Source organism: Pteropus medius, unplaced genomic scaffold, assembly GCF_902729225.1.
Source record: "Pteropus medius unplaced genomic scaffold, Ma_sr-lr_union100, whole genome shotgun sequence".
Classification (NCBI taxonomy): Eukaryota; Metazoa; Chordata; class Mammalia; order Chiroptera; family Pteropodidae; genus Pteropus; species Pteropus medius.
In genome coordinates, this window is record NW_024340692.1 from 21339888 (window position 1) to 21364483 (window position 24596).

The 24596-nt window shown below is 39.0% G+C and overlaps 1 protein-coding gene across 5 annotated transcripts in view; it reads left to right on the forward strand.

The window, feature by feature from the left end:
- The window catches only part of PCSK5 (proprotein convertase subtilisin/kexin type 5), a 396723-nt gene that overhangs the window by 35842 nt on the left and 336285 nt on the right, over positions 1–24596 (forward strand). For all 5 annotated transcript variants that reach the window (XM_039843681.1, XM_039843770.1, XM_039843973.1 and 2 more), the window contains exon 2: positions 2304–2408. In XM_039843681.1, the coding sequence (XP_039699615.1) occupies positions 2304–2408 (105 nt within the window). The remainder of the gene's footprint in view (positions 1–2303; positions 2409–24596) is intronic.

Here is a 24596-nt window from a genome sequence, read left to right on the forward strand (position 1 = left end):
ATGCTAGACATTCAACAAAAACTTACATTTTACCATGTCCCAGCACTAGATTTGCACATTTGGGCACTTCCAGAACCTCGACAGCCTTGTATATCAAATTGGAGATAATGATGTTTATCTTCAAGGGCTCTTGTGGGAGTGAAGTTAAATATAACAGGCAGAAGAGCAGCAAGATGCATGGCACATGGTAGGCATTCAATAAACAAGGCAACAGTCAATCAATAAACACCATGCCACAACGCAGTAGAGGAAACAGAATCCTTGAAAGATGGAGATACAGTAGAGCTTACTGCTATCAAGGTTTAGTGGCCTGAATACATGTGGCCCTTGTACCAGTCACATGGAATTTCTTTTCCACCTCGCTATACAGTGCATTAGGTCAGGATTCCAGTCTGTACCAGTGAGAGCACAAAGGCTCTGAATATATCCTCGGGGTGTATTTCATCCATAGTTTGAACTTAATAGTTAAGCTGAATTCACTCATTTCTTATAATCAAAGAGATTCCATTATAGTCGAGTGGACTTGATCTTAAACACACTGGCGTTTTTCACACTGATGATGGGTTTTGTATAAAGTTTTTTCTCACTGATTCTAAGTTCTTTTCCATAAGATCTGTTTTCCAAAGGAGCACTCTTGACAGAAGCTACATGAGGTGAAAACTCTAAGCTTTTTGGGATTTTAAAAGATTTTCTTATGAAGTATTACGTGGCCCCTTGAATTCTATGCTTAGTCCTCTGGAATCTTAAAATTGGCTTGTAAATCCCTCTTTAAAACTCTTTCGGAGACTGGGGCCGGCATTGGCACCCTCTTCCTCATTGTTTGCTGCTGTTGCAGACTGTCCAGGATCACTGAGATTAGCGGTTTCAGCTGTGATTTCCTTGTCTTTGTTCTATACTTGTTTTCGGAGCCCAGAATCTTTTCTGTGTACATCTGGGCAGTTTCCACTTGAATAAAAAATATGAGCCTTCAGACCTTCAGATTTAATGATGATTAGAGACATTCAATTAGTGCTTAAAGTCTCAGTGAGGAGATGACTTCTAAATGGCACAGAAATTGAGTAGATCGTCCTTATTGGAGGGGTGGGAGTGATGACTGAGAATGTGATGGAAAGATGGAAATAAGAAATAAACGTTTTATCTGGAAAGATTAAGCTGGATCAGTCACTTCTTTGTTTTAAGTTAGGGAAGCTCAAATTGTCCCAGTTGGAAAACATTCTGACAATGGCCATTCTTTTAGGGCAGAGCCAGGGTGGGTGTTCTGGACAAATAGCCATTTAATGTATTTGCCCAAAGCAAGGAAGGTGTCCATGTCAAAGGATAGAATTCAAGAGCTGTAGTGATCTTAAAAATTAGCCCAAAGTCCAGTTTTATAGAAATGGAAATGGAGAAATAATGTGTGATTTATCCAAGAAGCTACTTCTGGTGACTGTCAGCTGGAACTAGACCAAGCTCTCCTGTCTTCATTTGTTGTATTGTTTGATTTCCATTATGTGATCCACATTTTATAATCTGCTGAGAGAATATGATTGTTTGGGATTTTGTTCATTTGTTTTCCTAAAATGGACAGGGACTTACTTTCAAAGCTATCTCGAATAAAACTAACTTTTTAACTAAAGGAAGGAGTATACAAATGAGAAGACTGATTTGTTAAAGAAATGATTAAGATAAAATGGATCAAACTGTTTTTACACAGGAAGCTTAGTTGATTGGTAGGATATATGATCTTTGTTTTGTTTTAGAAATTGTCATTCCACTTTTCGTTTCGCAATAAATAAAAAACTGCTATGTATTTATACTGTCTACTGAAGTCAGGAAACTAAGTAGTGTTTTCTTTGTGAATGAGCAACTACTTAGGACTTGTTTCAGATTAATGATATAAATAATCTAACAAGGTCCTTCACTGTACGTTTCTCACAGCAAACAGAGTGCAGTGTGTTTTTATAACCAGATAGCTATTTGATTTTTTTTCCTCTTTCCCACATTTGGATATAGATTGATATAGAATTTCTTAAAATGCTGCATATAAATTAAACATTAAAAGGGAGATATGGAGAGGATATGCTGCTCTGTTATAATCTTTAGTTCCACAGTCACTGCCTCAAGGACACTCCATTTCATATCACATGTCTTCCTTTTGGAAAGTGATCACCAAGGTTCAAGTAACAGTTAAGCAGAGTAGGCAACTGCATAATTTATGGACCTTTTTTGTTTTGTGTTCTTATTTTAATTGAAAACAGGAAAACAGAAGACTGTTTTCATACATTAACTTGCTTTCTCTTGTTCTTTCCCTCCTATCTTTGCAGATCGGGGCCCTGAAGGACTACTACCACTTCTACCATAGCAGGACGATTAAAAGGTCAGTTCTCTCAAGCAGAGGAACCCACAGTTTCATTTCAATGGAACCAAAGGTAAGAAGAACCAGTTGGGTGGGGACCAACAGGCAAAGCTTCTGCATTTTTAATTGGTAACATCACACTAGGGCATCATGACCAGCATGAAGGCTCAAATTTCAAGAGCTGTCATATTATCCTTTGGTCCTGTGTATTTGCTTCCTCTTCAGACAAAAATAGGCAACGGCTTGATTTTAATTGAAGTGCCATTATCATCCCAGTTGTAGAACAGTCCAATGGTATCATAGTATGGGTTCTCACGGAGAAATGAGAAGTGTGTGTGTGTGTGGGGGTGGTGAGAGTGGAGAGGAGATTGTGATTGATTAAGAAGTATTGAAGTATTAAGAGTACTACACTATCTTACCTACTTGCATACAGATCTGAGGCTCTATACAAACTCCATAGAGGGCTGTCTTCCAGAACACTTAGGTCAAGCCTTAGGGTACCATGAATCCTTGCGATTTCAGCTGGCATTGATAAAGCCATGCCATTGGCAGGCCAAGAACTAGACCATGTCTGGGACAAGAAGGATACTGAGCCCAGCAGGGATTGGATCTGGCTGCTGCTATTGGGGGCTCATCAGGTAGCTCTCTTACATGTTGTCTTATTCCAAGTCCTTTTGAGTTATATAGACAGCATATCCCTGGGAGATCCTAGAAAGAGGTATGATATGTTCAGGTCCTCTCACTCCATTTTAGAGAGGTGGAACAGCTTCAAACTGGGAGATGGGAAGCTAAAGAGTATTAAAGACAAATAAACTGGTAACTGGCAACTAAAACTCTGAGGGTAAGTTAAATATCTGTCCTTACTAAGTTATAGAAGGGAATTAACTCTGACAGAATTATTTGGCCTCTCGGATGTAGCAAGTAAAGAGGAAGAGAGGGTCGCTGTACCAACCTGCCCCTGCTCCTCTGAGGGCTCACTTCATTATTTATTGATTAGGAAGAGATTTTTTTCCTCCATCATGATTTGGGTTTGCCATATGAGCTTATTTTTAAATAAATTGATGAACAAGTCTCTACCAGTGAACATAACAATCTTATCTAGGGATTCTTTGAAAATTGTATTCCTTATTAAAGCAAAAAGGTCTCTATTTGAATTAATATGCAAATCAGGTTTCCAGTTTGGAGTCCTGCCCTCTGTTATATGCCGTGGTTCGCCTTGTATAATTATTTTTCTGGAATATTATTACAGTGTTCGTGATTGTGAAATTGTATCTTGGTAGTCAGAAAAAGCATATTTGTCATAGATCCCATTTTGGGCGGGTTATGGAACTTCCCCCAATACTTGCACTCCAGTGGCCTATGGATTATAATATTTTTCCCCTTCATCTCTCTTCAGAATTAAATGTTTTGGAAAAGCAATCTGTTACAATGTTCATGAATTAGATAAGTTTTCAGAGCAGTCACTTTTTTTTTATCTGTTAAATAACTTTTTGAAAGCTTTCTAGAACTTTGGAAATTAAAATGTATCCAATTTGGGATATCATGTGCAGAGTCAATGTGAATTTGAAAAACCAAGTTCTAGTTGGTTTGGGAAGTAACAACAGAATATAAGAAGGTATTGTGCTCGTGGTGAAGGATTTACCAAATACGGAGCTATTCAATCCTTAGTGTTATCTCGGGGGATCTTGGTCTTCATTTCTTCTTATCTCAGTGCATCAAAGAGCTTATGCAGGAGACCTTGGATACTGGGACATATAGTACCTGGAATGTATGCCCATCTCCACCCAGTCCAGAGAAGCAGAATCATTTCAGGCCAGCTCTGGGGAACATGCTCAGTTCCCCTTCCTCCTCAGTAAGAACAGCCCAAGGAAGAAGCGTATTTTACTCTTCTGCTGCCTCCTGCCCCTCATTCTCACCCAGCCGTTATACAAAAGGGGGACAGTATTACCAACTTGGTAGATGGAGCACCACAGATGGAGGTTTGCCCACAATTTCTTTAGATACTTCTTTATGTTCATTCAGTCAATCATTTCTTGAGCCTCTAGTTGTGTTAGGCTCTGGGAATTTGGAGATGTGATGGTACCTGGAGGGAGCTCCCTGCAGGGTCTCCCACAGTAGTTTTCAGGGAAACTCGGGACATTACAGTGCTTCTCAGGGTCAGGGGTGCATGGGAAGAGGAAATTGCGGGGGGGGGGCAACTACATTCCTCCTCCTTCAGCTCTCTCTTCAAAAAGCTCAGACCCACTTAGATTATTTTTCCTTTTGAATTTGGAAAAACTTTTTACTTAGAGAAGTTGCAAAAATGGTATGAAGCATTCCTGTAGACACTTCCCAGATTCCCCAAATGCTAACATTTACATTTTACTGTACTTACTTCTTTTCTATCTAGACACATGCACACACACGCATTTGTGTATGTATGTATAGGTATATATGTATGTAAGCTTTTTTCTGTAAATTTGGAAGTATATTACCACATAATGCCTTTTAACTCTAAATATTTCACTGTATATTTACTAAAACCAAGAAAATTCTTTTGTAACCAGAAGTACACTACTAGAAGTTAACGTTCTAGTAAAAATATGGATACTAACATTGATTCAATATTATTATCTATTCAACGGATTTGATTGAAATTTTGCCATTGTCTCTTTTCTGGACCAGGATCACATGTAGTTGTCGTTTTGTTGAAGTCCCCTTGGTAGACTCTGGTAGCCTTCCTTCCGTTTTCTGTCTTTTTTTTTCATTCGTGAGCTGCAACTTTTTTGAAGATTCCAGGCCGGTTTGTAAACTATCTAATGTCATGGTTAGATTCAGGGTTAGCAAGAATGCCAGAGAAGGACTGCGTTCTAGGTGTGTCAGAGCAGGTGAAGCACGATGTTCGTTTTTGTCACTCGTGATTTTAACTTTGGTCACTTGGTTATGGTGGTGTCGGCCATAACCTAATTAATAAGTGTTTTGTGGGCAGATCCTCGGAGACTGCCTCCATTTCCACAGGCTGACTTTGTGCTTTTCATTCCCCGCCGACCTTGTTAGCAATGTAAGGCAAGTGCGTTGTGACTTGCTCTCTTAGGAGAGTCTCTTTTTCTTTAATCTTGGGTGCATGTATGTGGGTAATTCCTGTGTCAGAGAGGAGGCACATTTGTGATTTGGGGTGATCAGACCATGTGAAATGGCTTGGTGGAAGAAAGCGGCGGTGAGTAAAGTTGGTTTTGATCACCCTTTCCTCAAGAAATGGAAAACGCACACTGAACAGAGCTTGGCTTTTACTTGGCTGTGGTAAATTGCATGGTTTTGTTTTTACTTAGTGGGTTCTAAAAAGGAAATCTGAAAGTAGCAACATTGTAAGAACAACCCTCCTGGTGCTGACAAAGTGCTATGGTCAGTTGGGGCACATGAGCCTGGGGAACAAGAATAGCCTGGTTCCCACATGTTAACATTATGTTATGATTAGCTTTTTAAATGACAGAGATTCACAGACTTCTAAGATAGCATCTCTAGAACAGTAATAACAGTTTTGCAGAAGTGTTGGTACAATATTACAGCAGCCAGACCAGCGAGTCTTAGAATTTTCTTACCTCTATCTTTCTTTTTCACTGATCAGCTTTTTTTCTGAGAGACCTAAGTTAAATTCCAGAAACAACAGTCTTGAATTAATATTCTCAGAAGCCTCTCGTTAATCTGTTTGGAAATCTTTGCCAGCTCTGCATTTTGGTCAAGGAGGGTGTTATCTATTAGGAGTGCTCTGGAATGGAATTTCTTCATAGCTCTTCAGCTACCCATGCAGACCTGAGCAAGGATGGAGGAGATAACTTTCTTTCATTCTCCTTACTTGGAACAGAAAAACCAGAATATTACATTTCCTACTACAGTAGGCTTTTAAGAATTGAAAACACACACACACACACACAAACAAACAACAAAAAAAACACATAGACTGCCATTGAGTTAGGCACCCATGTCTTATCCATGTGTACTTAATATATAAGCATGGCTACTTTAGCCCATTAGATTTTATCTTGAAGTTTCTGTTTTTTCAACCTTTTACCTTTTCCAAAACTTTTTCTGCCTTCAGATCCCACTCTAAAGTTCATTTTCAGTCAACCTGCCTCATCTCATGGGTGCGTATGGCTGTGTATATCAGTTATGGAAAAACTATTCATATAACATTATTTATTGCAAAATCATAGGCTTCTTAGAATTAGACTTAGCCCTTTCTTATGCAGTGCCGGTATATCCTCCATCATACGCCTAAGAGGAATTTTTTTTTTTTAGCTCTATTAATCATGCCTAATGACAAAGTGTTCAGTACTGGACAGAGCAAACATTTCTATAGTCTAAGAGATTTAACTTGCTGAGTTATAGTATGCTGCCTGTGACTTCTACCCACTGGATCTACTTTTGCTATCCAGACTTACACATAACAGCTCTTTAAATATTTGAAGCCCCTCACTTATTTTCCTGGAGCAGCAATTGTCCCTCTGTAAATGGGACTCAGAATTAAGTACAAGGCTTTAGCTCACAGAGATATTATCTATTTGTTACATTTATACATAAGCCATTTCCTCTGAAGAGAATTTTAAAGCAGAACATTTGTACAATGTCAAATAAACAGGTATAGGAAAAAGACAGGAGGAGAGAAATGAAGTAATTAGAGGGAGTTAGCAAGATCAGATGAAATCAGACCTGTGAAAGAAGAACAGTAAATTTGAGTTCCTTACCAATGCAAGTTGGTACCTATTGTGTCCAAAATTTGATATTCAGATGCCTGAAGTTTCTCTTTTTGCCTCATGGGTGAAGTATATGTGATGGAATAAGAGTACAGGAATACCTCACTATACATAATGGCCGTGTTCCTGAAAAGTTGTATAGATCTGCTTCTTACCAGCCAAATCCTATCCCCATGGATTAACTTTATAATTTCGGAATGATTTTTATCTCCATTGCTGATTGATCTGTAATTGATCCACAGAGACAACCAGCACATTTGCTATATATTTTTTTTTTTTAACTTTGAGACAAACCATTTATAAGTTGTTTACATGCATCTGATCTACCAGCAGGCCTTTGAAGGTAAAGAAACCTTACCTAGTTAGAAATATATGCTCTGAGCTCAATCTTTCCCGGCTCCCGTGCATGAATCACAGCCATGCCTTTTTATTAATAAGATTCCATTTGGCTTGATGCGGCTGCAAAATTCATTTCACCCTGAGTTCAAGTGCTTCCTGTCTGGGCCACTGCTCCCTCATTTCCTCTCACGCCACCTGCCCTCATTCCAGCTGGTGCTCCCGTGGGCTGCTTTCTTTAGCAGATTAATTTTCTGCTCTTCAGTTTTAAATATGATAATAACCTAACGGTTTGACTTTCTTTTGTGAAGTGTAGTTGAATAATATAACATTCCTGAGTTTGTGCTCATCCAGCCATGTGGGACGATCCTGGATGTGTTGAGGTGGGATGAGAGTGGCCATGTTCTCTCAGGCAGGTACCCGAGGCTTTGTGTTCTTAGCATATATCATAACTGTGGTCATTGCACATTTGCCTCTCAACGTCTCACCAGTGAATGCAAGTAGCTACCAAGTATCTTGAGAATGCCTTGAATTCTTCTGGAAGAAGCAAGGGCTTGGATCCAAGGATGAGCAGAAAAGACATAGACATGGTGGCCAAGGGGCATGTTGGGAGCTCTCTTATTCCAGGCTGCTTTCTTTGCCACCTTTTCACCAGCTATGAAATGTGACCATTATAATAAATTCCTGTCTTTAGCTTTTGATAGCATTTGTGCATCTTTGAAAATCCCACTAGGATGCATATACTCTTGGGTGAAGCATTTCAGCCATAAATTTGCAACCTTTGATACATTTATGGTGGCAAGCTGGCTAGGGGTGTACGAGAGATGGGAGGAAGTTTGTGAGTACAGATTCTACCATGTTGTCCACCTCCCTTCTTTTCTGTCTTGTTTCCAATCTTCCAGATGTCTGGATGGTCTGAAACCCGAGATTCGGACTGTAAGCTGCTGGGTTATCTGATGGGAAAGTTTGGGTCACAGTCTAAACCCCTTGGACATAGGATTGAATTAAAAAATTAAAAAAATAAATTATCGGCTTCTTTGGAAATGTTGCCAAATCTTTATTAGAGAACACTTGGCAGTTCTTCATTGGTAAGGTTATAAATTCACATGCCTACAGGGGGAGTGCAGATAACAAGAATGCGTGAGGTGGGCCAGATATAAAATGATTGGGTATGCAGCAAAGGGTAGAATCCTCGCTCTGTGTGAGGGAGCAGACGCCATTCAGCTGCACCTGCTGTCATCATGATGACAAGCTGGCTCGGTGTTGCCAACTCAAAAGAACTGGCACATCTGGATTTTTACATAACATTTCCTGATTTTAAATGCTGGCAGATAATTCGAAAGTTTTAATATATTCACATGGGTCAAAGAAAACACATCTGAGGGGCATGCCAGTGTGCGACCCCTCGAGGAGGCTGTGTCAGAAGAAAGGGAGGACGCCCGAAAGATGGGTAGCAGCACATTCCTGACTTCGCTTTCATCTCACCCTCACCTGACACCCATTTCAGTTCTGTCAGTCATGCTCCACTGAGTAGCTCAAATGTGATGCTTCTCTGTGTCTTAGTCTCCAATCTGAAATACAAATATTTTGTAGGCATAAATAATAAGCTCAGGTCGTTCAAGTTCTGAAGCAAGGGCTGTGGTGGATGAAGACAAGGTGGACGAGCTCATCTAGCTTCTGCTGTGCATTGTCCAGTTTACCAGTGACACCTAGTACTGCACTGAGAGAAACACTTTTAACCAGAAATGAAAATTGGAGGAAACAGGATAAGAGAACCACTGGCAAATATAGTTATGGCCATGTCAAAGTTGGAGGAGAGATTCGAAGGGTAGCGGGGAGAGATTATGGATTTTACATAAGTCTGTTTAGCCACTCAAAGAAAAAGTACTAAATGTAAAATGCTGTTTTTTTGTTTTTTGTTTTTTTTTTAGTTTATGTAATATATCTGAGGTGCCAGATTCTAAAAATGTGGATATTGGTTCTAGAAAGTATAGGGTAATTACTACATTCTAAATTTCTAGATAGGTCTTGTCTTAGTTTGGATTACTTATAATAAAATACTGGGTAGTTTATGAACAACAGAAATTTGTTTCTCATAGTTTTGGAGGCAGATTTGGTATTTGGTGAGAATCTGCTTCCTGGTTCATAGATCACCATCTTCATGCTTCAACTTCACATGGCAGAAGGAGGAGGAAACTCTTTGGAAGCTTGTTTATGAGAGCACTAATCCCATTCAGGAGGGATCCACCCTCATGACCTAATCACCTCTCAAAAGCCCCACCTTCTAATACCATCCCATTGGAAATTAGGTTTCAACATAGGAATTTCGAGAGAATACAGTCAGTCTATAGCAGGTCTTAAGAAGGGGAGTTTGGAACTGCAGGTCCTTTTGAACTTTTGGGCAAATTAGAGTAGAATAAGTAAGCAAACCTAGGAAATAAGCAAAAATAGCAGAAAGCAAACAAACAAACAAAACACAAGAACAACAAAACCCAAAGTCATCTTAATTGTCTGATTTTGAAGCGAAATCATACTGATTCATGTATTCATTTTAATGAATGCAAAAATAAATAAGAAATCAAATAAAACATCACCATTGAAAAGGCTTGATTTGTTGATAATTGCTTGTGAATTTTGTTTCTGTACCCAATTCTACCAAATGGCAATCAAATCTTAAAACCTAAAAGGAAGCAATGTAGAGCAGCAGAAAGAACCTTTGGATTTTGGTTTGTGCTCGATCTCTGTAGGGTGAGCACTTAACTCCTCTGTCCATTGATTCTCCCTGCATTTGAAGACTCATTATTGTTCACGCATGTTCTTAGAGAATTAGATGGTATAATCTAGAGTAATAAATTACATATATAAGTAAAGATTAAAAGTGTAGATTACATACTGATAACAAAATGATAAGTAGACATTAAAATGATGTTATAAATCCATACATACTGATAAGAAAAGTTCTCTAAAATAATAGGTAAAGTGAAAAGAAATCAATATGAAAAGAACATATAAGAAGTGTTCCCATATATGTTAAGAAAAATACCTGTGTGTGTGTATATGTGTGTGTGTGGTCATATGCAGGATAGGTTTAGAAGAATACACAAACACATTTAAAAACTCTTAATAATTACCTTTCCACACTGTGTGATTTTTTAAAAAACTATAGCGAAACTGCTTTTGTTGACAGTGCTTTGATATTTCAAATCCAGTGGATACATCTCTGTTCTCATCTGATTCTACCTTTTAGTTGACATGGAGTTCAATCATTTGCTCCTTCTTAAAATATGATTCAATTTCTTGAGACATGACATTCTCCCAGTTTTTTATTTTCCTCTCTTGTATCTCCTGTCTTCATTGATGGCACATACTCCACCTCACCTGTAAATTTTGGAGAGTTCATGGGGCTCACCTTTATGCAGGTGTCCTTGCTTTAAATTTATATTTCCTTCTCTCACATACCTGACATTTCCAACTAGATGTCTAGTAAGTCTCTATAACATAATATGACAAATGATGCTTTTAGAATGAATAAATTAATAAATTAATGATACTTTAAAATTAATTTTTATAGGAAAATAAATGAAGGCAATAATAAACCTAGAAGCTATAATTATCTCTTAATTCCCTTAGAACTTAAATCACTTTGTGATATACATAGTACTGACTCATTTTAGTGCAGATATGGGAGTAGCCAGTTGGAGAGACATTATGTTATAAAATGAAAGAGGCGTTTGTTTACTGGACTGGATATTTGGATTCTGGTCTCAGCTTTACTACTAACTCAGAGTTCTTATTAGCATGTCACTCCTCATTGGCTTATTTCACTTGTAAAATCATGGAGCAGATGAACGATTTTCTAATGTTTATTCTAATCCATTAATTACCATCTTGAACCAATGTCATTTGTGATTTTATTGTTTGTCCACATTGCCCATCGGATGTGCCCTTTTCGCATTCTCTGTTTTAGTGTCTTTCCAAACTTACCCCTTCTGCCTTTCTGCCCAATACTTAGAATCTTTCTTAGCACATTCAGTTCTCCCCCTAGACACATTTGCCTGAAAGAGCTGATTTTGCAATTAGACTCGAGGTTAACCTGGCCAGTCTTGAAACAGATATAGACTTTACCTATTTAGCAATGCACATGTGATAAATGAAGAACAAGAAACATTGTTTCTTTGTTTTCACAGTACATGTCTCTCACTGATACAAGAATCTGATAATGAAAACAGTAATTATTAATACTGATGTCCATGACTTCTAGAAGGCAGTTCTGATAGCAAAACACTGTACTTCATACAAGTTCTTCTAAGGAATTAACTACTTTATGTGGTTTTTGGAGAAACAGAATACCTTCTAAAATGATAGCAACAGTAGAACAAATTTCAAAAAGCCTGTCCGTGGACATGAGAAAATAGAAATATATTAGGAGGGCGGTGGTGGTGGTGATGGAGATGGGAAAGAGAAAAGGCCAAAAATAAAATCAGGTTGAATCAAGGATAGACACAATTTATGAATCTTTTTGGTGGACATGTAGATTTTTTTAATCCATTGGCAAAGCTAAGCAAGCATTTTCATATATGAGTTTGTCAAGCCCAGGCACCCATTCCCAAAAAAAAAAAAAAAAAAAGTGCAAAAAGCAGCAGAGTGAGCAGGCAAGTAATAGAACTGTGTCCTTGAGACACATTTGCTGGGCCCCAGCTCAAGGGCAGCCTTTGCTCCAGATGGAGTGTAACAGTAATGTCCCTTAAGATCGGACATACTTTGCGGACTTAGTCCTTAGACCATCCAGGAGCCCCTGTTCAACCCATCTATACACAGAGGGAAAAGGATGATTGGGAAAAAATGGGGTCATTCCTTACAGCAGGGAAAACCGAAGTCTCCCAAGAATGAGGTAACATGAGTGAGAGATCTAGTTAACATCTGTCACCACATAGTTAACAGTTTTTTTTCTTGTAATGAGAACTTTTAAGATCTACTCTCTTAGTGACTTTTAAATGTGCAATACGTGTTTAAGTATAGTCACCGTACTGCATACGCACTGCCCTAGAATCCAAGGGCCAACTTTCTCTGAGACTAAGCTCTGTATGCCTGACCCTCAGACCTCTATAATAGAGAGCGTGTGTGTGTTTTGGAGATGAGTTGGGGAGGGGCACTACAGCTGACCTGGGAGCCGCTACAACAAGGACATTTTAAACGAAAGCATCTATTTAGAAGCCTTTCGATCAGATGTCAGCTTTCAGATTGTATGATTATAGGCAAAGCAACACAATTTGAAGATTTGTGGATTTGGGGAATATTAAGCAGTGTAGTTGAGGCAGTCCTCCTTCATCAGAGAAAGTTCTACCTTCATAGGCATAAGTCGTAACCAGCAGTTCATGTTAACTGATAGGAGCAGTGTTGGAAGTCCAGCCTGGCACCAAATCTGAGACAGCCAAACTACCCCCGAGGGCAGAGACTCCATGTGCAGACCCCAGTGATGATAACAAGATGAATCACCAGTACATAAAGCTAGCTTTTTCCAGTTTCATGACTCTACTGCTCAGACCTTGGGGAGCATAGGGATTACATCACTGGAAATAAAATTTAGAGATGATTTCCTCCTGTGCACCAGTTCCAGCACCTACGTTGTGAGTTAACACAGCGGCAGGAAACTGTGAGACAGTTCTGTGAGGGTTGGCTTCTCTTATCGATGGATAAGTAGAGGCCATGTTCAGCCACATGTGTCTAATTCAGGTTTGTGATTGAGCAAACCCCGTGAAGTGACAGGCAGAGTTCTGCATTTGTGGCATATTTATAAGCTTTGAGTCTGAATAATATGAGATATGACTGGAAAAGGGTAGTCATAGGAAAAAAGATACCTTTCATCTTTTTAAGAGTTAATGGCATATGTTTTTATTAAATCCTTTAAAATCCTAATTATATTAGGTATACATATTAATTAGAATTGATTTTCACAGCGTTTCATTAAAACAATTGTCAAACATACAGCAAAATCGAGGCATTTAAAATGAAGGCCGCTATACTTATCTAGATTCCACCATTGACTTTACAGACTTCCTTTATTTATATACCTATGAACCTATCCACCTTTATTCACCGATCAATCCATCTAATTGTTGGATGCATTTCAAAGTAAATTGCAGACATCACTTCATTACCCCCAAGTACTTTAGAATACATGTCATTAATATATTTGTTTTCCGTTTTTCCTTTTGATGTAAAATTTACATACAATAAAACTCACAAGTATAAATATATAGTCCTTGAGTTTTGACAAATGAATATTCAGATTTGGTGCCAGTAACCTCAAACCCTTTCTTCCTTTCTTTCTTTCTTTTTTCTTTTTTTTTCTTAGGTTTCATCCTTAATTGTTTCAGCTATGAAAACAAGTACCTGCTTTGCAATCGACCACAGTTTTTCAAGGCTAAAAAAAAAAAATACCGAAATGAGTATAAATCAGATGTGTAAATTGCTTACCCTGCATAAGAACATGGATGACAAGTTATAATGTTAAAGTATCATTCTAATTCTGTCTGTCTGTCTATCTATTATCTGTCTAGCTATCTAGCTATCATCTATTTAACAATCATAATTATTGGGGTGACATTGGTTAATAAAATCATATAGGTTTCAAGTATACGATTTAATGATATGTCATGTGTATTTTTGCATTGTGTGTTCACCACCTAAAGTGAGATTTCCTTCCATCACCAAATATTTGACCCCCTTTACCTCAACCTACCTCTACCCTGCCTCCCTTCCCTCTATCTCTTTCCTTATAGTTTTGTCTTTTCTAGAATATCCTATTAATGGAATAGTATGTAGCCCATTGAGTCTGAATGAAATCTTTCACTTAGCATAATCCGTTTGAAACTTCATTTATGAGGTTGTGTATGTCCGTAGTTGGTTCCTTTTTATTACTGAGTGGCATTATATTGTATGGATGTGCCACAGTGTGTCCATTCACTGGTTGAAGGACATTTGGTTTATATTTGGTTTGGGGGATTATGAATAAAGATGCTATAAACTGAATGGAATATGTTTTTAAGCCTCGGATTTGCACTATGCATCTTTTGATGTTTATTTGTAAATTCTCAATCCCCTATCAAGACACAAGACAAATGCACAATCAGGGATTGACAGAGGTATGAACTGTATAATTTAGAAGAAAATCGTTTAGCTATTTCGCTCCTATGAAATTTGCAGCTTGTAAATCCAGGCTGTCAGTATGCATTACATTACATTTTGCATTTTGACTTTGAGAACCTGAGAAAAAATATCATTTACTGAATTTCATAGTCTAAAATGTCTGTCTCATGGGTGCTTTTCTTTCAAGTGGGTTTGGAGCATTTTCCTTTCCTGGGCAGGACAAATGTTTCATCTCAGAAGCAAGTATGTATAATCCACCCTAATGTTCTGAGCACCATGGGTAAAGATTTGATGGTGAAGAAGCAAGAAAAGTGAAATTGGGGGAAAGGATATGGAAGAGGGGAGGGCTCCAAGAAACAGTAACAGGCCACCAATAAATATTTCATCTGGTTGCTACGTGGTAGTGGTTACACCAGGTCAGGTTGCTTAACAGTAAGCCAGGTTGATGCAGGGTTTAGGTAGCTGAGAAACTGATGAGGGGACGAATTTCACCATAGGATTTTGCTTTCGTTTTTTCGACCAGAGAGCTAGTGGCAAATGTGAGACGCCACTGCCAGGGGCCTACTGAGATGAAACCCGCTTGTCTCTTCTTGCTTCTTGCATTTTTTATGAAAGCAGAAACAATTTGGTAGTTTGATTTACATGCATGCTTGCGTGTGTATGTGCAGTGCACACTTACAATTGAGTTGGAGCTAGCAAAAGAAAGTACCTGTTTTATTCATTTACTTAATTATTCAACGGAATGTATTAAGCATCTATCAAGTCCCCACCCCTTTGAAACTGTAGTCTCCATGATCAGAACTTCGTGACAGAAAAATGTGGTTTTGTCACTATTATATGAATTAAGGGCAGAGATGGGATTTTACTTAGGAGCCTCAGTAAAGTCCTTTGGGATGATAAGCTTCCCTCCCTTCTTTGAGCTAAGAATAGAGAAGGAAATGGTGTTATAGAAAACTTTGTATTTAGCATTGTACAGGAAGATGTTAAACTGATAAACTTCAAATGGGAATAAAAGGCCATCTGAATAGGTTATTAATTGGTAATTGTGTGGCTGAACAGTACATGGAAACGTAGAAAACCAAGTGATTTTGCAACATACCTGGTATTTCATTCTAGAAACAGGACTATTTTTTCTCCCATGCAGAGTTTGTACCTGGTTTCTGAGATAGTCATCAGGGAAGCATTTTTCTTTTTTTTGGTACATTATTGTTCAGATTAGGTTCATCAGTCACTTTAACACTTAAGTAACATCAATAATCGATCTCTGTGTTTGTAAACCTTGATGCTGCTTATGAATTTAGGAGCACACAAGTTGGTTAATGAACCTCCTGGGAGGGAGGGTAAGTGCATCCTTGAACATCTCCCTCCCTCCCTCTCTCCTCATGTTAGAGGAAGTTGATGAAGCACCCAGGAAAATGCTGTGGTACTTTATCCTCATTATAAGGATAGCTTTGTTGCAAAGTTATTGAGATTAAATTCACTCATAATTGCAGCTGTTACAATGGCAATTTGTTACACTTAAAATGCTTGCTCTTCAGAACGTCACTATTAACAAGAGTGAAGTGGGAGTTTGGCTGCACTGATCAAGTGGGTTTAGACCTCAGGAAAATCGAAGGGAAATACATGCATATCCCACGGAAGCCTCCAAGATCCAAATCAATCCCGCACAAGGGGAGTGTGGCCTGAAAAGCTGCCTTACTCTTTTACTCTGGGGCTTTCTTGACAGGAGACCAGGTCTCTGCAGCACTTGCCAGGGAGAAAGGAAAATCATAAGAAAGCACACCAGAATTTTACTCGTTAGTGGTTGCCTGCATGTCTCTGAAATTCTATTTGTGTGTTCTATCTGAACTATAAAACACCTTCCTTTTCTTTTTTTTTCTTTTCTTGTTCTCTCTTTCCTCTCTCCCTCTCTCTCCATCATCCTTTAAAAATGAGTTGAGTTGGAAATGTTTTAAATTCTACATTAAATATTGATTACATTTTAACGAAAACCTCCATAGTATGTTTCACAGTAATTCAAAATAACATAATTTGAAGGAAGAGGTAGTATTTATCAAGCCCCTAGTATATGCTGAGCACTGTGCTATGTGACTCATGAACATTGTCACTTGATACTCTTAACAGACTTTTGAAGAAGATTCACTTCTTTCCAGGAAAAAGACCCAGAAATGCTAGGTAGTGTCATCAAGACATTTGCTGTTTTCATTATACTATGCTCTCTCATGCATTTATTTTTCTTCTTTCTGATAAAGATAAAAAGTAGGAGGGTGAAAAGTAGCAATTAAGCAAGATTAACATTATTTAGGCTGGAACTTTTCAGGCATGGCTGAAAAATCGGTTTTCCTTCTCCCCTCTTTAAATCTCTTCTCACCAAGACACATACTTGAAAGTCATTTTAATGATTTAAGTAATTCTAAATATCTTAAAACATTTAAACTTTAGTTTTAAACTGTAGCTTATAATTACCTCAATTATTACGTACTTAATTGGAGCCAGGATAGTACTGCTACTATTAAAAACGAGAATAAAAATCATAATAAATACTTCTTGCATACTTATTATGTGAGAAGCCCTATTGTAAGTGCTTTATATATATTAACTCAGTGCTTCTCAACCTTTTTTTTTTTTCCATTATTGTCTCCCTAAGGAGAAAATTTTAATTTAATTTAATTTAAATAAATTCATTTGAATTTAATTTCTCCATAATGAGAAAAATTAAATACTGAGAAATAAGTTTTTCTCAGGCAGGATTGACATTTAAAAGATCGCAAACCATTCTAGTATCTTAAGATTTTTCACCCTCCAAGATACTATCTCACCCTTACTGGGAATGTATCTACTAAAGCAAATCATCTGATGCTCTTGACATCCTAAGAATTAGGTACTGTTACTAGTATACCCATTTTATAGATGAGAAAACAGAAACTCTGAGAGGGTTAGGTAACTTGCTCAAGATGGACAAAGTAAGTAGCTAAAGCTTCCAGACTGTACCCTCTTCACTGCCACACAGATATTGCCTCTAACCCTTTAGTCATTCATACTGGTGGCTGTCTATTTACAAACACATTTTATACTCAAAATAGTAATCTTTGATGGCAGTATGATTGAGTCTGTCCCAGTTGCCTTCTTTGTTACCTGTGGTTAACATCCATTTGAATTCTGGCCTTGGCATCTTTTGTAATACTCAGTATGAGCCCTTGACTCTTTCACCTGTCTTAGCCCTTTACTAAGCTCTTCACTGTAGTATCTACTTTAATCCTCTTGATAACCTGTGGAGTGAGTAGGTGTTATTACCCTCATTTTCAGAGAGGTCCGGAAGCAGCCACCAGATTAGGAAACCTGCCCAAGGCCACAGGGCTAGTAAACTACTGACCAGACTGGTTATATCTCAAAGCCCATGCATGTCCTTGGTCACTTCCCAGATAATCCCCCATGGCAGTGTAAACTCTAGATGGGCTTTCAACATCTCATCACACATTCAAACATATAGTAATGTCACTCAAATGTTTCTTTGAAGTAATTCTACATTCCTGGACAAAATAGAATGACTCAAACTTATCTTCAGCAAAACCTTAAGAGAGTCATAGAAAGAGCTGTGCATAATTTAAGGTACAAACTACATAAAAATAATTGAAACGTTGGCTAGAAGGCACAACTGTCTGAAGGTCAATTAGAAAAAAAGATAAAATATCTTGGAACTTGGGCAGGATTACAAAATAGATGCAGGTTTTCTTCTGGTGTCCTGCCTCTATGAAGTTTTCCTTCTCTCTTGTATCTTTACATCTTTTTGTTCTCAATTTCCTCATATTCTCTTTCTCAGCAGTTCTCAGACTGATTCTCAAAGCCTTAATTCACAAGTTAGAAAAAGATCAATAATAGCTTAAGGTATTATTTCTCCCCAGAGGGTTTGCAATTTGGCAGAAATAGAAGCTTAGGGAATAAAATATTAAGGAAGACAATTTAGACTTGGGGTGGGGACATTCATAGGAGAGCTCCCACTGATCCCTGGCATCCCACCAGATGGCTGTTGTCCACAGACTCAGCCATAGGCCTGTTTCTCAGGTTGTAAGTCAAATTGAGTATTGGTTTCATGGGATTTCTTATATACCCACCTTTTCCAAGACGTGAGCTCCTGTGCGAGATGAAGCCCACCCTTTTCTGGTTATTGTGTCTTGTTGTGAAACCATATCTTGACTCAGTCCTGGCAGAAGGATGTGGGCCAAGTGATGAATGAGAGGGCTTCTGCTCTTGGCGCCTCAGGGTGACTGTATGGGTGGTCTCGCGTGCCTTAGTTTCTCCATCTGTTTTAGTAGAAAGGCTTGTAACATTCTTGGAGATCACAGAACGGAATGTGCTGTATAAACACCAGGCAGTGTTATTACAATAAATAGCAAATTAGTGACTCTAGCTTAAATTTCCTACACTTGATGATTTGTGGGTGTACCAAAGAATCAGAAATTGTTGCTAGGAAAAAAAAAACCTTTCTTCCTATTTTCTGACAAAAACAGAATTTTAGGATTTGGGCTACCATCTGTTGATAAACACAGTCCTGTTTCTCCCTGACATGGTGGCTGCAGTAGAGTCTGGCACCCTCCTAATTAGCTGCCTTTTTAATATCTGTCGCCAGAGTTTCTAACCTGTGTGTCTTGCTTTTTAGTTTCTAATTCTAATTTTCACAACTCTCATTTTTTAATTTAAAAATATGCTTTTGAAATACATTGCAGTATTAATCTTAGCATTTCCTTTTAGGCAAAGAGGAGATGAGAATATCTCTATTTTAATAGTCTAGCTTCCTAACGTAAACAGTCATGTACACACTGAGATTAATTGCTTGCTGGTAGTTGTATGGTATGACTGTTCCTCTCAGGCAGTTGTTTTGAGAGAGTCTGTTCTCATTTAGCATCCCACCAAGAATCCAGGAGTGGGCAAACTGATCCTCCTCTCTCACCTGAGATTGATCATTTATGAAAAAGTGGAAAGAACAGTAACTACGTGCCCAGATCGTAGATTTGTCCCACGCAGTGTACAGTTATTTATTTGGAACGCCTACCCTGTCTAACTGGGTTGTTGTGAAATTCAAATGAGATTTGAAATTGCTTTTTAAACTCAAAAAAGTTATGTAAAAGAAACACATTAGCCATAGTAAGTGTAAGGTCTAAATTGGGGTAAACCTGCTGAGCTTTTATGATGCCTAGGTGAGAAAACCCCCTATAACCAGCCTGGAATAAACTCAGCTTTGACCCAGTCCGGGCTCAACAGTGGTCAGGACCTGACCCTTCCTAGCTCCTGTCCCAGTTGGAATAGAGTGGAATTCAGGAGTGGAAATGAAGCAAGTTTATTAGAACATTTTCCTCTGTATACTTAATAGTGGTTTGTTCAGCCTGACCATAAACAACAGCTGGATGACATTCTGCTTTCTGAGTAGCCAGGCATATCCGTGGATTGTGCAGTGTAGCTTGGTTCAAGGGAAAGACATGAGCTTTAGAGGCCAAAAACCTATGTTCAGGAACCCGACCACTATGTGATTTATTAGCTTCCTGAACTTGAGACGGTCTGTACCTCAGTTGATTCAGTCCTGTAGGGTTGTTTTAGAGATCGAGATAATTAATGCTCATGGAATTGTCTTTCTGTGGAAGACTGGGCCCTTGACTTGGAGTCAGAAGAACTAATTCTCTATCTTTCATTGACAGTGAATATTTAGGCAAGCGATTTTAGTTCTATAAGCAAACGTTTCCTTCTGTGTAAAATAGAAATAATAATAAGAACTCAGAGTGGTGTGAAGGTTAGAGAGGTGAATTTATGCAAAAGACATGTTGTAAACTTGAAAGCAGTATATTCACTCACTTGTTCATTCAGTCAACACCACATCTACTTTGGATGCTTGCCCACAGGAGCTAGCAGTCTAGAGGGCAGACAGAAATGGAAGCTGACAATTATGGCACACTGTGGTTAGACTTTTGATGGAAATGTGCCCACAACTCAGAGAAACATTGGGAGAGTGTAATTATTTGGGGAGCCTGAAGTATCTTCCCAGAGGATGGGCGACCCTTGAGCCAACCCTTAAGGAATAGAAGTTGGCCTGTGGACAAGAAAATTGAAGTGGCACAAGAAATTCTGAGAAGACTGGGGAAACTTCAGGTATGTGACAGGAAATGGCAGTGTTTAGGTCACATTTCATTTTGGCTGGAGCTTAGCTGTATGTGGAGGGACAGGTAAGGTGGGGAGGTACCCTAGAAACCAGGTCTCAATGCACTGCTTATTCCATGCTAAAGCATTTAGGCCTCATTTTGCATACACTGGGGTGTCATATATATGAAACTATAGAATATTAGAAAGTGATGCCACTGAGCCTCCATGAGCTACACATGCGATTTGATACCCCCACCCTCAGATTTGAGAGGATTTGCAGTAACCAATTAACCTCTTACCTAGTACCCCATGTCCAGCAGTTGTACACATTCCAGTGGTGGCTGGGCTTGGGGCCGACTCTGTGGCTATGGCACAAACTGAGATATTTGTCAGGCGAAACTTAAGAATCCTTATGAGAGTCAACTCCCATTGGACTCATTTACAGCAATAAACATTCAACTTAAAAGGCCATTTATTCAACACTGTGTGCAGGGCACAGCGCTGTGCTAAGTGCAAGGGAGAAATAAAGATGAGTAATGTCAATAGCTGCCTTTTACTGAGCACTCAGTATGGGTCTGGCATGGTTGTAAGTGCTTTCCTATATTAACTCATTTAACTGTTCCAAAGTCCTCTGAAAAAGGTGTTGTAATCCCTATTCTGTATGGATGAGAATAAGCTGTTTCGGACACACGGCTAATAAGTAGAGGAGCTGGGATTCAGACTTGTGCTTGAACTCTTACTTCTGGTGTATAATGGAGACAGACGTGTATACGACTAACTGTATATAAGGTGAAGAGTGAAGGAGAATGAAGGAGATTGTAGGAAATAACTTAGACCAGAGTTAGGGTCCTTTTTCAACTGTAAAATAAAAATAAAACCAACAAAGCTTTCTTTTGCTTACATTTCTTAAATCTTAGGTCAAAAGAATCAATCAGAGCAATTGTCACATTCTAATAAGCTAGCAAATTGAAAGGAAAATGAAAGAGTGGGAACGAAGAGGATTAGTTTGAAACAACCAGAGGTCAGAGCAGTTCGATAGACTAGACTTCCGAAGGAGAAATCTAAGAGATCTCCCAGAGCTCTGTGGGCAGCTAATCATTGAAAGGAAATGGGGAAAAGGCAAGGCAATAGAAAGAAACTATCAAGAGAAAAAACTAATTTTAAGATTCAGGGAAAACAGAAGGAATGTGATCAAGAGGAAAGGACATGATTAAGGAAAAGCAACCGGAAATGTAGAACACTAACAACTGCAAATCAGATCTTGTTAGTTTAAAGGCCAGTTTATGCTTTTTATATATCACAGGTTTTGCTCTTGTTTCTTATTCCCCCAAATCGTACAGAAGAGAAGGCCACAGGTGAGAATCAGGCATTCTCAGGATGCATGCCAGGCTCTGCTCATTAATATCCAACAGCTGTTTCCCAAGTGCTTGCTAGGGGCTCAGTTCTCTGAGAAGTTCGGTGATAAATTATAATCTTTCAGAATTTTGAGAGTGAAAAGGGGGAGTGGATGACATCAGGACAACAGCTTTGACCTGTAGTTGTCCTGGTCCAGTGGGGACATCTAGTCACCCTGTTCAGTGATGATTAAGACTCTCTCTAGCCCCAAGTTATTGATTGGGCTGTAAGGGAAACTGAAATATATACAGAATCTATTAGAATGAAAAGTGGTAAAGTGCCAGAGGACTAGATCAGGCGGCAACTGCCTGGAAGAAGAACGGCTTTTCGTTAATCAGAACTATGTGGCTTAGGAGTGTCCCTGAGTCTACCAGTTATTGTTGCAGCTGAGCTGAATTGAGTCTTTGTAATTGTGCAGAGCCTGAAGTCCAGGCCTCTCAACTGCATCTAGTGCCTCTGTGTAGCCTTATCTCTTATGTAGCCTTATCTCCCACTCGTGGCACAGATGGTGGGGCTGCTGTACCCCTACGCGGAAGTGATTCAAGATTACACTGTCTTGCTACAGAGTAATTTAAGCTTCGGAGGAAATACAAGAAATTTAAGGCTTTTCAAGCAATTAGTGTCACTAACATTTTCTTTACAGTTAATTGATCAATCACGTCTAGAATTCATTCTCATTTAATTTTTCAAATTTGACTCTCCAACATGACAGCCAGCAGCCACGTGTGGCCATCGTGCACGTGGCATGTGGCTAGGACACCTGTGGAACTACATTTTTAATTTTACTGAATTAATTTAACTTGAAATTCAAATTTTAAATCTTATACTTGACTCAGTTATTTAGAAAGTATTGAAGCAAATCTACTATTTCAGCTGTCAGTTTTATGGAATCAAATACAGATTAAGTATTTCCAATAAAACTTGGCATCTGAATTGAGATGTGTTGTAAGTGTAAAATATGTACCTGATTTAGAAGACTTAGAACCAAACAAAACATAAAATAGCTCCTTGATAATTTCTACATTGCTTATATGATAAAATGATAACATTTTGGATGCACAGGCATACCTAGGAGATATTGTAGGTTTGGTTCCAGACCACCTCAATAGAGCAAGCCTTGCAGTAAAGCGAGTAGTGATATTTTAGCTGGTGGAGGGTATTGCCTTCATTTTGTAAAAAACACATCTGTGAAGCACAATAAAGCAAAGCAGGTATGCCTGTACTCAATATACCTGTACCGGGTTAAAGAATATTATTAAATTTATTTCACCTGTTTCTTTTTGCTTCTTTAACATGGCCATGAGAAAATTTAACCGACCCATGTGGCTTGCATTCTATTTTTATCAGATAGCACTGATTTAGGTATTAATTACCTACAATGTCTCTGGCATTGTGCTCACCACAGACAACAGACATGGAGGCTGCGAGGTTACTGTCCTGGTAGAGCACACGGTTCCTGTGGGGAGGATGGAAACTAAAGCGACACACACACACACACACACACAATCAGCATGAATTCAGATTGTGGTAAGCCCTGGGAAACAGTTGTACAGGGTGATGCTTGAGTAGTTGTGGGGAGGGAGGCTCCATTTAGAGGGTGATCAGGGAAGGCCTCCCTGAACGAATTGACGATTGAATTAAGACCTCGAAAGGTGAGGAGGAGCTGGGAGGGATCATGGAAAGTTTCTTGGATTCAGAGAAAGTCTTTGATCTGGACCCTGATGGGTGGATATGCTGTGCTTTCCTTAGCTCATTCAGAAAGACTACTTGGGCCACTGGGTCAAAGGAGGATGTAGAGAAAGCTCCTGGCTTGAGCCCAGGCCCGGCAACTCAGATAGCTCAGTTCCGTTTGGGCCAGGGGCCAAGCAATCAGCCAGCACACGGGGAGAGAGTCTGTTGGCGAATTCATCATCCTGGAGGCAGCTGGATGTTCAGGGCTGGGGATGTGACAGGGTGGCTCTTGTATAAGAATCAAAAAAACATTTTTTTTCACAACTAGGTCTTCATAGCAGAACACATAGTAGGTTTTAAATTGTAGTGCTGGTGTGTGTGCCTGGCTCTACCATGCTGCCTAACCTTGGAAAGGGACCGAATGCACTGGGATAGATAGTCATTGTCATCTGTTCATGGAGGTCTCAGCAGAGGTTTGGAAGTGGAATGCGAACCAGTGTTTATGATGGGAACACATAATTTGCCCCATCTGTAGTGAGTGGCCCTCTCAGTCAGTATCAGGGAACTGGTAAGACATCACCCCTGACTGGCTGACTCAGTTTGAAGGGGGACCAACAAAAGTGACATGTGGTGACAGAGTCCTGAATGGGCCTCTTGAAAGACCCAGGAAACTCTGTGTGTTGGTTAATCTTATGGGTTCTGGAGGCAGATCTTCTCTGAATCCTGCCAGTTACTGGCTGTAGGACTCTTTCTGAGTCCCAGTTTTCTCATCTGTAATGATGTCATTTGTGTAATGCTAACCAACCTCCTCGGACCGTTATGAGTATTAAATGACAAGGTTTATCCACAGT